The sequence below is a fragment of the Nannobrachium achirus genome, assembly GCF_963921795.1.
Source record: "Nannobrachium achirus genome assembly, chromosome: 12".
NCBI lineage: Eukaryota > Metazoa > Chordata > Actinopteri > Myctophiformes > Myctophidae > Nannobrachium > Nannobrachium achirus.
In genome coordinates this window covers 30970859-30984820 of record NC_137832.1, presented here as the reverse complement: position 1 = coordinate 30984820, position 13962 = coordinate 30970859, and the positions used below count along the sequence as shown (strand labels likewise).

Below are 13962 nucleotides of genomic sequence, written 5' to 3'. Positions count from 1 at the left end.
TGTTTTTTTAAACAGTATGTGTGTGTGTGTGCGTGCGTGCGTGCGTGTGTGTCTAGCTAGCTATACTTATGGGGACTAAACGCATGTTCACACAGTCACCTGCAGGGGACCGACAGTGAGGGGACAAAATAGTAGGTCCCCACAACGGTTAGGGTTAGGGTTAGGTTTAGGATTAGGGTTAGGTTTAGGGTTAAGGTTAGGGGTTAGGTTTAGGTATAGAGGTTAGGGTAAGGCCACAGGACTTGTGTGTCTGTCCACATCTTAAAAAAAAAAGATTATTTACCTGACAGATCAGCTCAACATTTATTGTGCATACTGCCTGTAGGCAAATAAGTCAATCCCAGAATATTTAGTTTTACTTTACTTACTTAGAAGTTACACTTGTCTGGTAGTCAAAGGCCATCAGATTGGGCTGAAACTTTGCCCAAATATGGAGATGACGACGTCAGAGACTGGCCACTTGACAGCAGGGAAGCCATGCTGTTATTAGAAACCATCCTGGTTTTGTGTAGATAGCTCTTGGCATGTGTATTGTGTGCCCTCATGTGGCAAAACTAGGTTTAGCAGGCTATGCATGGGGGGAAAAAAGAAAGAAAGAAGAGTGAGATGCAGTGAGATTTGAATTGCATAAATCACAAAATGATGTATTCCATTCATTCCAAGAATATCTTGAAAATATCTAAAAAATAAATAGGCTTTCAAGGGCTTTAATAAAATACCTGCCATAATCTACAGATTAGCCCCATTGACTTAATTTGAGCCAAATTGGAAGTCAAGGCACCAGCTTGTACATCAGGAGCATTGTTTTAATAAATGTATATCATATCATATCATATCATATCATATCATATCATATCATACTCTCTGCACACTAGGATAGGTCCACCAATTTGCTAAGAAACACCAAATCATTATCCACTAATAATGATTAGTGGATAATAATAGTTTAAACAGAATGGTAATCTATGAACGTAAAGTGAGTTCAATTATGAAATAAACTTTTGAAAGAAAACATGCTACAACATGGCATACATTTCCACATGGTCGGCAAGTTTGAATGGGAGACACTAGGACTTGAACCAAGGATCTTTGTATCCCCAAAGACTGTGAATGACTGCATAATTATACGTAAGATGAGGTACATCATCACGTGTTTTTGTCTGTTTAAACTTAAAAGTCAAAAGGTTGGTGCAAAAAACAACAGTGGGCAAATTTGCATACAGTATAAATAGAAAAATACACAATGTGTAATTTTAAACCTATAAATATATTTAAACTTAAAAACGTTTTAGGTCAATTGTTCAAAATTAGTGTAGTGCAGTGAGTAGAGAAGTGACATTTTTAGGGGGATAAAAATATAAAATGGAGCAAATCTTTTGTCTGAAGTGAATGAGATTTCCACGTATCTTGCACGTATAATGCACCATTACGGTTTCTGAGATGAAAAAGAAGAAATAAATTAAATCTTAACAGATAAAATAGTTCCAGCAGTTTTGCTGCTTGGACCCCCATACTCCACTGCGTTGCATAGATAGACAAGACCTTTATTAAAACAAATAAATACAAATATGGAACAAATAGCCTGGGGTACAAAGAGTTTACTATTTTACAATCCACATAATGCAGCAAACTGAAAACAACAAAGCAGACTGTAGATTTTGCTGACTTCTACAGATGCAAGCTCTTCATAAATCTCCCCATGTACTCTTGAGAACAGCAAAACAAATGAAAGCCAAAAGTTAATGAAAGTACGTGTTGGAGAAGTATGCCTTGTTATCGTTTCTACCATACTAGTCAAGGACAGTTTTCTCTAAAATACAGATCGAGGTACTACCCTTTGGGACGAGTACTCTTAACAGTAATCTTGTTATGGTAAATCAGGTATTGCTTTAATTTTCAATCAGGTTTTAGAATCCCCCCCCAATGTTCAATCATAATTTCTGTAAACATTTTTTTTAATTAAATGTGCTGAATAAATCTAATCAAGTGTTGTGCAGTGCATTTAAAGGGACTACACCATGAATTAAAATTTTCCAATTTTTATGTATTTTCTTTGTCCCACCAGCACGTTCTATCCTCACTAAGTCCAATGTCTGACCATTGTGTCTTTCTCAGTTTATGGGCAGATCTATGTAAGCAGGTCTCAGAACGGGCTGTCTGATTTTAGGTCCTACTGCTGTGCTGAGTGGGGGTTGGGGAGGGGTGGGCAGGCCTGAGAAGGAGGCAGGAGGAGCTGGGAGAGGGTTGGGAGGGGTGGGCAGGCCTGCTGAGCAGGAGGCGACCACAGTTTTCCCAGGGACCCCGAGCGCAACGGTGGGGGCCGATGGGCAAGGAGGGTCGCAAGCTCCCTACATCACATCCGATAAAGGAAATCATTAAATGGAAAACATTAAACTAACTTCTGAAAAGGCTTCTAGGCCTACACTAGCCTACTAGTAAAACTAGTGGAACCGCGATCTTGCCACACGTGAATAATTGTGGTTGTAAACAATAACACAGACAATATAAATCCTTATTAGTCAAGTAGTGGGAAGAAGGGGTTATCATCATGGCCCCAAATAACTTTTAAATATCTTCCTTTCCCATCGGCCCCCAGCGTTGCGCTCAGGGTCCCTGGTAAAACCACGGTCGCGGGGAGGAGTGTGGGGCCAAAACTGGCTCAATAGGGCAGTCCTCCCACTCAGGACAAGGTGGTACTACTGCAGCTGAAAATGCTCTGAAAGCCAGGCAGAAATTACAGTGGCTCTGTATTCAGGAGTGGTAATTTATCCTCAAACCTTTTGAAAAACGTTTTTGGGACACAAACAATGTTATATAAATTATTTTTAAATGCATGGTGTAGAACCTTTAAATCAAGAGTTATTTGAAATAATACAATTAAGTGTATGAATTGTTTGGCTTATACTGTTGGCACATCAGTAAGGTAGTATAAAGCATTCTAAAGATTTTATTTTATTTTTTTGGGGGGAAGGGCTTTATTGGATAGGACAGTAAGCTAGGACAGTAATAGGACAGTAAGCGGACAGGAAATGGGGGGAGAGATGGGGAGTGACAAAGGTCATCCGGATCGGGAATCGAACCGGCGACGCCGTCAGGCATCAATGCCTATGTGGTATGCGCCTGACCCAGTAGGCCAGCGGGCGCCCCGATTTAAGCATTCTAATTGTCAAAATCTCAGTGGGAAGCAATGATGTTCTGACCTCCTACTTCTCTTAAATGGAGGTGTGTGGAGGACCTATCAAACAAGGCAACAGATCAATAGACAGTAAGCTGAACAGACAAACCCACACCACATTATGCTGAGCAGAAGAAAATGAAAAGAAAATACATTTTCTATTTTTAATTTTCAGTAATCACTCTCATTTCACATTTTTTTTTTAATGACAAAACAGAATCGTGGAGGACATTGAAATTCCCAATCCACTTCCATAAATTGTCCCCGTCCCCCCTTTTTATCTTTTTTAAACTACACAGAGCATAACAAAAATACGCCCATCCATACAATGTTGCGTTACTGAGTGATAACCAGCACACAGGCCAAGCAAAAAATTAGCAGCTCTTTTAGTCGTTCATGCAAAATGTGGTCTGCATAATGTGCAACAGTGACAACAATATACTTTGAAGACAGGAAAATAAAATGAAGGAAATATATTTATGTACAAAAGAATTAAGAAGAAAAGTTATGTAACAAATCATTTCAATGAAAATATAGCCAAGCTGAGGCACATGAACTACAACCATTTGAGGTCAGGTTGTGTACCCTGAAAAGACTGCATCTGTGAATCTTTTCTTCCCAAACTAAAACCAAGCATGCTTTTAAACCAGCTCAACATATAGTATAACATTTGCATTTAAGTACATTAAAATGTATATATTATTCAGATATGTTTAATTAACCCTCCTGTGGCAAACGCACCTCATCAAAACTTGAGCACACCATCAAAGCTTTACACCGAAACAAAGGTTATACACCACAGTTATACATTCATATAATGTATATATTGATAAGGAAATAATACAAAAATAAAATGCTGCTTTACAGTATGCTTATATTTTATTTTGTTCCTATTGAAACATCTCATGCACAGAGATGTTTCAATATCGGTTGAGACTAGTTTAAAACGCATGCTGGTTTTGCTTGGATGTTGATGTAAAGCCAATAGTTGGGTAGCTTTGACCACATCTAATTTATATTAAAATAGGGCAATATTGTACAACATTCATCGGTTGACTATCCCAATACAAAGTGGCAGTGAAAACATAGTATTCTACATCACTGGCCATTTCAACACCTCAAATAGTTCCACAGAGGGGGACTAGAAAAGGTACAAAATACAATAATAATATTTAAACGTTTCACATTTGGATCCATCATATTCACTGGAAGTGGAAAGCACACTCACAGTTAAGTGATTTAACATAACTAATACAGGCACTTCATTTTCTGTTAAGAGAAAAAAAAAGTAAGTTGGCTCCAAGCTGTGGAGAAAGCCAAAATTGGAAAATGTTACAAAAACATTGACCATTACCCTTTTTAATACCTCAACTACTCTCATCCTGGGCAGTTCCATCACTAACTCCGACTCTCAGTGGGGCCAGGAGCCACACCCACACAGAAAGATCACATATGTAGAGATAGAATGTCTGTGTACATGTTAGAATATATAACAAAAATATATTTTGAGATTTATTTTAAACAATCAACTAACAGTAGGTTTTGGTCAAACAAACTATGTTTAAATGTAATAACTAAACGAATATAGACGATAATATGCAAAGGCCAAAATTATTATTTGAATGTAAAAATGCGGTTCTTGCAAATATATTTGTATGGTGTAGCACCGAAGGAGCCAACTCTCTAGAAACAAATGGTCTGTATCCATTTCTATCCCCACAAATGTAGACAAATCACGCTGACATGTGCATACGGTGCACCAGACAGCTCAGCTGACACTGCTACGACAATCACAGTTCAGCAACTTTAGCACTCAGCTGATGATTCTATGCCAATCTCAGCTCAGCTGCCACTTGCATAACAGCGAACCACACAGCTCAGCTGACGCTGCCAAGCTCCGTTATCAACATTAGCACACAAAGCTCACATTAGCACATAATTGGTGATGTGTAGGCATTGCTTGTGATATGCATATCACTGTAGCACATTGTAAAAGAATGAAGAAAAGCAGTTCTTCGACTACATGACATTTTTAGATGTAGGCAATATGTAAGGGGATTCAAGCCAGTTAGCCACATCTAGCTAATTCATTTAGCAAAAGATTTGAAAGCCTTTTCAGTTGCACAGGGAAGCCATGCCATTATTAGACTTTGTGTCTTGTTGGAGGACATTTGAATGTATGCACAAATGTTCTGTTGACAAAATATGTAATTAGATTTCCATTTGGAACTACTGCCACTGCTGTTTTCTAGGGCAACAACCTAGAAGCTGTTGCGAGCTACGGTGTATCTTCCACAGATCCAACATGCAAAAACACGGCAACTAAGAGCGAAGTAACACAACGGTACACACTCACACATGCGCAACCGACGACATTCACAACTTAAAATACTGTACTCTGAATTCATGGAATTCAAGCAATGTCCACCACTACAAACAATTACCAACATAGGACTTGAGCTTGGAGCCCTGGATTTTCAGAAAAACAGCACACAACTTCATTATTCCTACTTTACTGCAAACTGCATGTGCAAAGCGCACAGGTTAAGTCTGAAGGCTAGATGTGTCACGCTGCCATAATCGGAACTTCACGCCGGACTGCAAAATTGCAAAAAGTAATTGATGCTTAATCAAATGTCAAGCACGGCACACTGACAATGAAAACAAGCATCTAGCACAGCCTTATCTATCGCTTTGTTAGTAGACTATTACATCTAGATAGCTACATGGCACAAGTTGTCATAGCATGAGCACCGGAAAACAATCTAGTTCTTTAAAATCAGAACTTTTAAAATACTCACAGTTTGTGATATTCTATATCTTTCTGTATGTCAGTCTAAATGCTACACTTTAGACTGGGTGTAGCATGGTGAGAAATTAACACCAGATAGCCATTAGCTACATGCTGGTAAACTCCGGCTTAGGCCGGTGATTGTGTCCATTGGACACTACATACTTGTAAGCAAGGTTAATGTAAATAAAAATAAATAAAAAAAGTGAAAGTGACTAGTAATTTGACCTACCACTGTTGCCAGTGGTGGTGGTAGAGGGTTGGATCAGGGTGTCTGTCTGGCAACCTCAAACGCGAAAGGGCTAGGCAGGCCCAAAACGGAAATGCCAATTACGATTGACACAAAAACAAAGCCCTCAACAAACAGGTTAGTAGTAGCAACCGAGGCCAGGGTTATAGGTGCCACGCTTACAATTTGTGGTCAGTCTATAGCCCAGTGAGGTCTACAATTGCCTTGATGAAGATGGTGTCATCGCGGATGTAGGAGTTTTTAGAGTCCAGTTTGGAGAGAGGACAGAAGAGTGGGCAGCCGCTAGCGATGTTCATATCACTGACGGGCCTCTGAAAGGATGAAGAGGAGATGTCTGGTCGGAACGCATCGATGATGTGTTCCCTGTTGTTCTGGTCCAGCAGCATGAGGGTGACCTGGGCAGCAGATTATAATATCTAGACTTTACATTCCATCTAATGGGTAATTGATAATGTCATTTTAATGTCCCTGCTTCCTTGTTTTATTTATCCATGTAATGTTGTCTCAGTGCTCGTTTACACTGCGTTTTTGCAACGAGAATTCCGCAAAATGAAAAGTCAGATACGCCTTCCATTCAGACGACAATGGCATTTTCGGGGGTTAAAAACGGAACGAAGTGAGACCGGAATTTGGGGTGGAAAAGCTGACTCCCCTCTCCCCTCGCGTCACAATGTGAACAACAGAAACGCAAGAATCGACAACACATGTGGGCAAGCCCCACCCTGCCAGCGTGTGATTGGCTGAAAGACTTGCATGCAGCAGTCCAACACACTAACAGTCCGCTTTGAGCCGCATTCGGACGCAGAAGCAGTCCCCCTGGTCAAAATGTACAATTCTGTCCATAACGGCACATAACTCGGTAGCGGAGTCGGCTCATGCGCCGGTCGCACTCTTGAGTCGGCTCATCGCCGCCTGAGACGGCGCGCCTCCGTCATGGATAATACTTTAATAATAATAATAACTTTATCGCCGCAAAAAAAAGAAAAAAAGGTTGTCCGTGGTGGCGGAAAAAAGTGGCACGAGCGGAATGCAAACCCTGCATGGAATTGGAAACACAGTGACTAGTCCACTTCATTCAGTCTGTATAAGTAGGAGAGGAAAAGCCTCGCAAACAACGAATTAGAATCATCTTCAGGTGTGCAAGGATGCAAATAAAGCTGTAGTGACTACAATGCTATTTTGATCAATCTGTAGGATATTTTAAAACAATATACTGTAACTAAGACAACTGCAGTGGTTGTACTGTATTTAGTCTCCCTGTCCCTCTACTGGGAGCTTTAGATCATGTGGTCTGGTAGGCCCACTAGTGGTTGACAAGTGGTACAGACTGAAAGTAAAAATTCAATTTCTCCCCTGAGTGCCCAGGCGCACTCGATTAGGTCAGTGGTAAAGATGTCAGCACTTGTCTTCTAACATCGAGTAGAACGTAAAAGTTACAGTTCTATGATGATGCTTAAAGGAGTAGTTCTTTTTTTCTATTGATTACTCACGCCATGGAGAGTAGAGTTCAATAATATTTTTTGGTTTTTGTCACATTCCTAAGACAAAACATTGATTTGAGTAAATTTACCCCCATTGATTCCGGATGGGGACCCGTTTCAAAATATTACAATATTACACGAGACCATTCAAAACATGGATTAATATTAGAGAAATGTCAACCTTCTGAAGTCAGGAAGTCAGAGTTGCTTGAAGTTCAGTGGGAAGTTTCTGAAGTCAGTGATGCAATTAACCTGACTTGCGTCAGATGGTGGCAGTAGTGCGTAGTCTACCGCCCTACTTTACCATCTGAGATCTCTCGGTGGGAGTTGATAACGCTCGTAAAGCCCCGGGCCGGACCAATCAGCGGCAGTTACGGGCGGGCTCTGAGCCAATAGAGTCTGATTGCAGACCACGTGGATGCAGACAGGCCAATATGAGTGGTTGGAGTTGGCACTCCCAGACTGTGATAGAGAGACGGCCACATCCAATCACCTGCTAAAGAATTTCAAAAAATGGCCCGCCCCTTACATCGAGTCTGCCCGAGAGGTCCCAGATGTAAGGCAGAGCGTTACGCACTGCTGCAACTATCTGGCGCAGTCAGGTTATGATGCAATGGCATCTGCAATGCTTTTTTTCTTTTTTTTACAAAATATTAAACTTTTCTGAGATTGATCTGTATATACTGAAGCTCTCCCTTGGAGACCAAGGTGACTTGAGCTATAATAAAGCCTTTCTTCAGAACCTGTTCTATGAATTTGTCCACTAGACCTTTTTTAATGCGTCTATCCACGTTATAAAATATCTTAATTATGATAATTGATTTTACCTTCTGGTTGAACGGCCACTTGAGGAGTGCATCGCTGTGTCCTCTCATCACCACAAAGAACAGAGATAGATGAGTGCCACGCCCCGTTCCGTCTCCGTTCAGGTAGATCCGCAAGCACATTTTGTAGCCATATTTGCTGGTGTAAAAGGCTGCCAAATAAACAATATCAGCATTCATTTAATGTCCTATCACTCAACCATGCCAATGTGTATTATTGTCAGTCGATATACAAAGACATCATAATACATCAGAAATGTATTTCACTCTACTACATATCATTGAGCACACAATTAAAAGAAGTTACCATACTAGACATAAGGTAAAATAAAATAGAATTTTCTCCACTATAAGATTAGAGATCTTAATAATGCACTATACATTTTTTTTAAACTGTATTGATCACCCTGCCAGGGGAGAGTTATATGCCCAGACAAGAGTCAGCCATGGAAAGATGCCCCTCCATTATTAAGTTATTAGGGACGTAGTGCTTGCTTGAATACTAGTCAGTAAAGTAGTAGTATTTTATTTTTTACTCTACCACCATGCCACCCAACTCAGCCGTTAGATTTCATATGCATTTGTTACCAGGTGAGAACATAGCAGGGGCCCTCCCAGCCACGGCATCCTGCCTCTTCTTGGTGAAGTCGGAGATCTTCCAGACAAAGATGCCATCGAATGTGGCCGCAGACATCTCTCGCATCTTCCCTTCCATCTCCACGATGGACAGATCCCTCAGCCCCACAGTCCTCTCTAGCTGGCGTACCTATAGCACAGTCAGAATCATTTACATGTAGGAAGGAATTAAACTGATAAGCCTGCCGAGTAGCAGGCAAGTAGGGTGTCCAGTGACAGAAAAGGCTACAGCAGGTACTGTATGGATCATGGTATCTTTCTGTTGGGGAAGCTATAACTACAGCACAATGGCAGTCGTTCAAAAAAACTATATCTCTACATTTCACATGCTAATGGACGCAAGATCATTTGTAATTAAAACAACATGGGTGCAAGGCAAGTGCTGCCCTTTCTGTCGCATTGCACCGGGTGGAAGATATGGCCCCCCGAGTTTATTCAGGTACAAAGGCTCGGAAATCCAAAGAGTAAAACCGTTAGGAAAAGCACCCTGCCCTGCATTTATTCTATAAAAAAGGTGCTATATTAGTACCTAATGATAATCTCTAATCTACTCACCTTGTTGTTGAGTATCTCGATCTTGTCTTGATCCAGGCGATGCTGGCGATTGTAGGCCTCCATGGTGGTGCTGGAGCGCTCCATCTCACGGTTCAGAACACACACAATGTTCTCGAACGTGCTCACCTTCAGCTCCAGCTCTTGGCAGCGCCGGCTCAGCTCAGTCACCTTGGTCTTCTCACTGTGCAGCTGGAGCTCCAGGGCCGCTCCCACTGTGCTTGGTAACGGGGTGAATGAGGTGGTGGCAAGGGCAGGGGCGCACGCTCCCTGCACGGGGGCTCCCCCACCACTGCTACACGCAACAGCGCCACCGGTACCACTGGTGCCCAGCTGGCTGAGCTTCTGTTCCAGGTCCCTGAGGGACTGATGGAGCTCCTGCAGCTTATGGCTGGCCACCTCCAGGCTCTGAGGCTGCAGGCTCTCCAGGCTCACCTTGATGCCCATTATGAAGTGCAGGAGAAGGTTCAGGTGTTCATAAGAGCATGCCCGCTCATGGTCATGGATCCTCTCTTTTTCTACCTAGGGATGGATACAGACACAAAAACAGGTTTGTATTACTGTACTTGAGAAGGCCCAGCCAATGATTTCCCTTAGCAATAAGTATAACTATTACCCCATGGGTCGAATATAACCCAACCGTAACAAATAAGAAAGTTCACTTTCTTCATGGTAGGTAATTTGGCCCACACAAGAATACGGTAGATGTACAAGAGCACACAAAGTACACACACAACCACACACAAGCGAAAAACTACTAAGAACATAAAGGATGGTATTATCCAATTAGTTAATAAACTCCACAGGTGAAAAATGAAGTCAACTTACAGACATATCGCAGCCAACGACATGAAATCTGCACGGGGCTTTAAATTTACTGCAAAACTTAATGTGGTCCACATACTGGAGAAAAGAAAAAGAAAAAAAAGAAGAAAGCTAAAGAGCCTTAATCAAATACTAACCGTATTTGATCTCAAGTTAGTGAGTGATGAACAAGGTAAATCCATGAGAGTACCATACAGAAATGCTTTCAACTTGATCACCTTTTCTCTGGGTATTTTTTTCTTTGCACAGCCTTCACAAATCATTGGGTACTTAGGGCAGATTTCATCATGAGCCTAAAAAGAAAGAAAGAAAGAAAGAAAGAAAGAAAGAAAGAAAGAAAGTCAAGATTTTGCATTCAGTAGCACAAAGATAAAACGCTGAATTTATACATGGGGAATGTTCAGTATGTGTAGGATTACTCTCACTGTTGTCCCCTTGCCACAGTCTATCTACTTATGTTATAAATATACTTAAGTCATACATATGTCCTGCACCAATGTCATCAACAGACAAATACTTACATGTTAAAAGCACATTGTTATTTTCTCCAATTTTAATACAAATACAATAGATGATGATTACTGACCTTGATGTTTTTGAAATGGAATGGCTCTTTGCAGTATTTGCAGTTGAGAGTTCTCTCAGGACATTCACGCTCATTATGGCGTTCCAGCTCATTGGCCCTCATCAGCTCTTTGCAGGAGGGACAAAGAATGATCATGAAGTCACAGTTGCCCTCATGGTTGGCCTGTGGGCGATTGACATGTGCACTATTTTATCATAGTATATTTACATTTCTTCCAGGCAAATACAGCTTGACGTGACCAGCCAAATCAGTGATAAACGTTAACAAGCCTTAACTAAGAGCTGGGTGCAATAACCGCAATACCACGGTTGTCTAATCCATACCATACCGTGTAGAGTTCATTATCGCGATTATTTAAAAAAATATTGTTACATACATTGTTTTATTTCATTCAAACCAACTTTTTATGGGAGATACCGCCATACCACCGGTAAACAGTGATGTATTACCATGATATCAAAAAATCCATGCCACTCCAGCCCTAGCCACAACATAGTGCTACGGCATGTTGGCTGGCATCTTGTTACCCATCAATGTGGGTTCATAGATTATGCATATATACTAGCCGCAGTGGTCAAAATGTAACAGCATCTCTGGATGGTGGCTCGTGATAATATCCCCTACAATGTCATTTAGCATTGCACACCTCATATTCTTTGATAGTGCCTGTCCATGTGCATCCTTCATTGGGACAAACAGCTGACAAGGCTTCAACTTCTCGTCTGGCTGCATTGTCTGGGAATGCCTGAATGGAAAAAAAAGGTTGCATTTAAGCCACTGGCAGTCTGGCTCCTGTCTTTGGTTACACACAGAAGGCTAATGTTACAAACAGTGTGGTCTTGTAACTATGCATCAGTTTACTTAGGACCAGTGAGCTTCAACATTTCCCCTTGCTCTTATATCTTTACCAAGCTCTTCTCTATAATCTTATATGGTTATTCAATGGGAGACACAGGAATATTTGTTACATCACTTGGCTGGCCTCTGTGGCTTGGAGCCACTTGTTTACTATTGGCAGCACACAATGTTTACAGGCTTGGAATTTAAGCTCATGTTGTTGCAACCCACACTGCATGAGAGCATCAGCTTTAAGGCAACATTGATCTGAAGCAAACAATGCACTTACACCACCTTGCTTGAGAATGGACGTGGGCTCCTCAAACAGGTCTTCCTTTATGCATGCACTGCACTTCTGTGGTCCAGAGCTTGAAGGTAAAAAATAATGTTACATCATAATCATATAGTCAGCTGTCATCTATTCTGTCAGCAGAGTGGGAAGACACTGGCAAATATTGCCCATGACAGGTAGGGTAAGTGTGTCTATTGTCCAGACTGATTTAGCAGGTAACTACTAACCATCATTTGGAGGTTCTAGAAACCTCTTGTGCAAAATACAAATAAGGTGCAGGTTTGGAATATATCAGTCATATCAGGTTGACTAAAACACAGCTTTAGCCTACTACCCTAAACATGATTGTGCATTAATGACTTGATTTCAGAAAATCCAGTTAACAGTGACATTAATGTTTGCCATACACATTCGTAATCGTACACACACACACACACACACACACACACACACACACACACACACACACACACACACACACACACATTGGTTAAATTAATAATGATACAACATGACACCTCACTAGAATAGCATTTAACTTTGGGTGCCTGCAACAGACAGACAGACAGACAGACAGACAGACAGACATACAGAGACACACAGACAGACGCACAGACAGACAGTATACTAGTTTTCATATAGCATCAGGAGTGAATGCTGTCAGTGTCGTTCTCATGAGAAGGGAAAGTGATGAGAGGGAAGAGATTACACATTGCAGCTTGCTAGCTATATAGCAACCATGACACTCACCTTACTATCTTGTTGAAACAGAATGAACAGAAGCGGTGACCACACTGGGCTTGCAATGGCCTCCTCAATATTTTCTGGCACGAATTACACAAGTGCTTGTCTTCGAGGTTGTTGGCTAAAATGTTCTTGGGGAACCCGGGTTTGTTGCCCTCCAGTGAAGATGGTGGAGAGGGCTCTTGTTGTGCAGCCATTATTCGCCGCGCTCGATAGCGGGGTACCCAGCGGTGTGTGTTCAAGACAGCAAGCACAGCTCAGCTCATATCGCTTTGGCAACATTTATTTGAGCTGCAATGATTCAACACAGCGTTGATCTTGGACTGTAGTTCAATTATCAGACATTTTACGGGTTAATACCCTATGGTTAATACTAGCTATACGCTTAGCAAACGCTGGTGATATACTGATGTTGTTGTTGTACACACATGATGACACAGTGGACAACAGCTGTGTGAATTTTCAATGTGATGAGCTGTCTGGTCTGGACGATCGTAGCCGTTAAAGGCCCAATCAGCAATACAAACGTTAACAAATGGGTCGCCCCAAAACCAAAAATAAATACATGCATTTTTATTCTATAGGAAATGAACCATAAACGACTATAGGGCTAAATAGTATACAATAGATACATTATTATTTATATATTATATCAATATGAATATGCACATGAAACCAAAACTATCTGTTCAATACAAAACCCGGATTGTGCCTTTAATGTGTCGTCTGCCAAAAATAATTGATCTACAAGCTGACGCGTCGTATCGCGGCACGTTTTAGGGTCAGGTGCCCACATGTCCCTAGTGCCAAATGTCTCTAGTGCCCAGATGGTTTTGGTGCCCACAAGTCCCTAGTGCCCAGTTGTCCTGGTACCCACGTCTTTGGTGCCCAGTTGTTCAGGTGCCCACATGGCCCTAGTGCCCAGTTGTCCAGGTGCCCACATGTCCCTATAGTGCCCATTTGTCCAGG

The 13962-nt window shown here is 41.4% G+C and overlaps 1 protein-coding gene across 1 annotated transcript; it reads right to left on the bottom strand.

Moving 5' to 3' along the window:
* Positions 1–6392: 6392 nt before the first annotated feature.
* LOC308295835 (TNF receptor-associated factor 2-like) lies at positions 6393–13211 on the bottom strand (the record flags this gene model as incomplete). The annotated part of the gene is made up of 10 exons (XM_080738902.1): positions 13000–13211; positions 12247–12325; positions 11767–11865; positions 11121–11282; positions 10753–10827; positions 10538–10612; positions 9713–10231; positions 9110–9287; positions 8525–8673; positions 6393–6611 (listed from the first exon to the last, which is right to left on the bottom strand). The coding sequence occupies exons 1-10, from the start codon at positions 13188–13190 to the stop codon at positions 6393–6395; spliced, it is 1746 nt and encodes a 581-aa protein (XP_080595028.1). The 5' UTR covers positions 13191–13211.
* Positions 13212–13962: the final 751 nt, after the last annotated feature.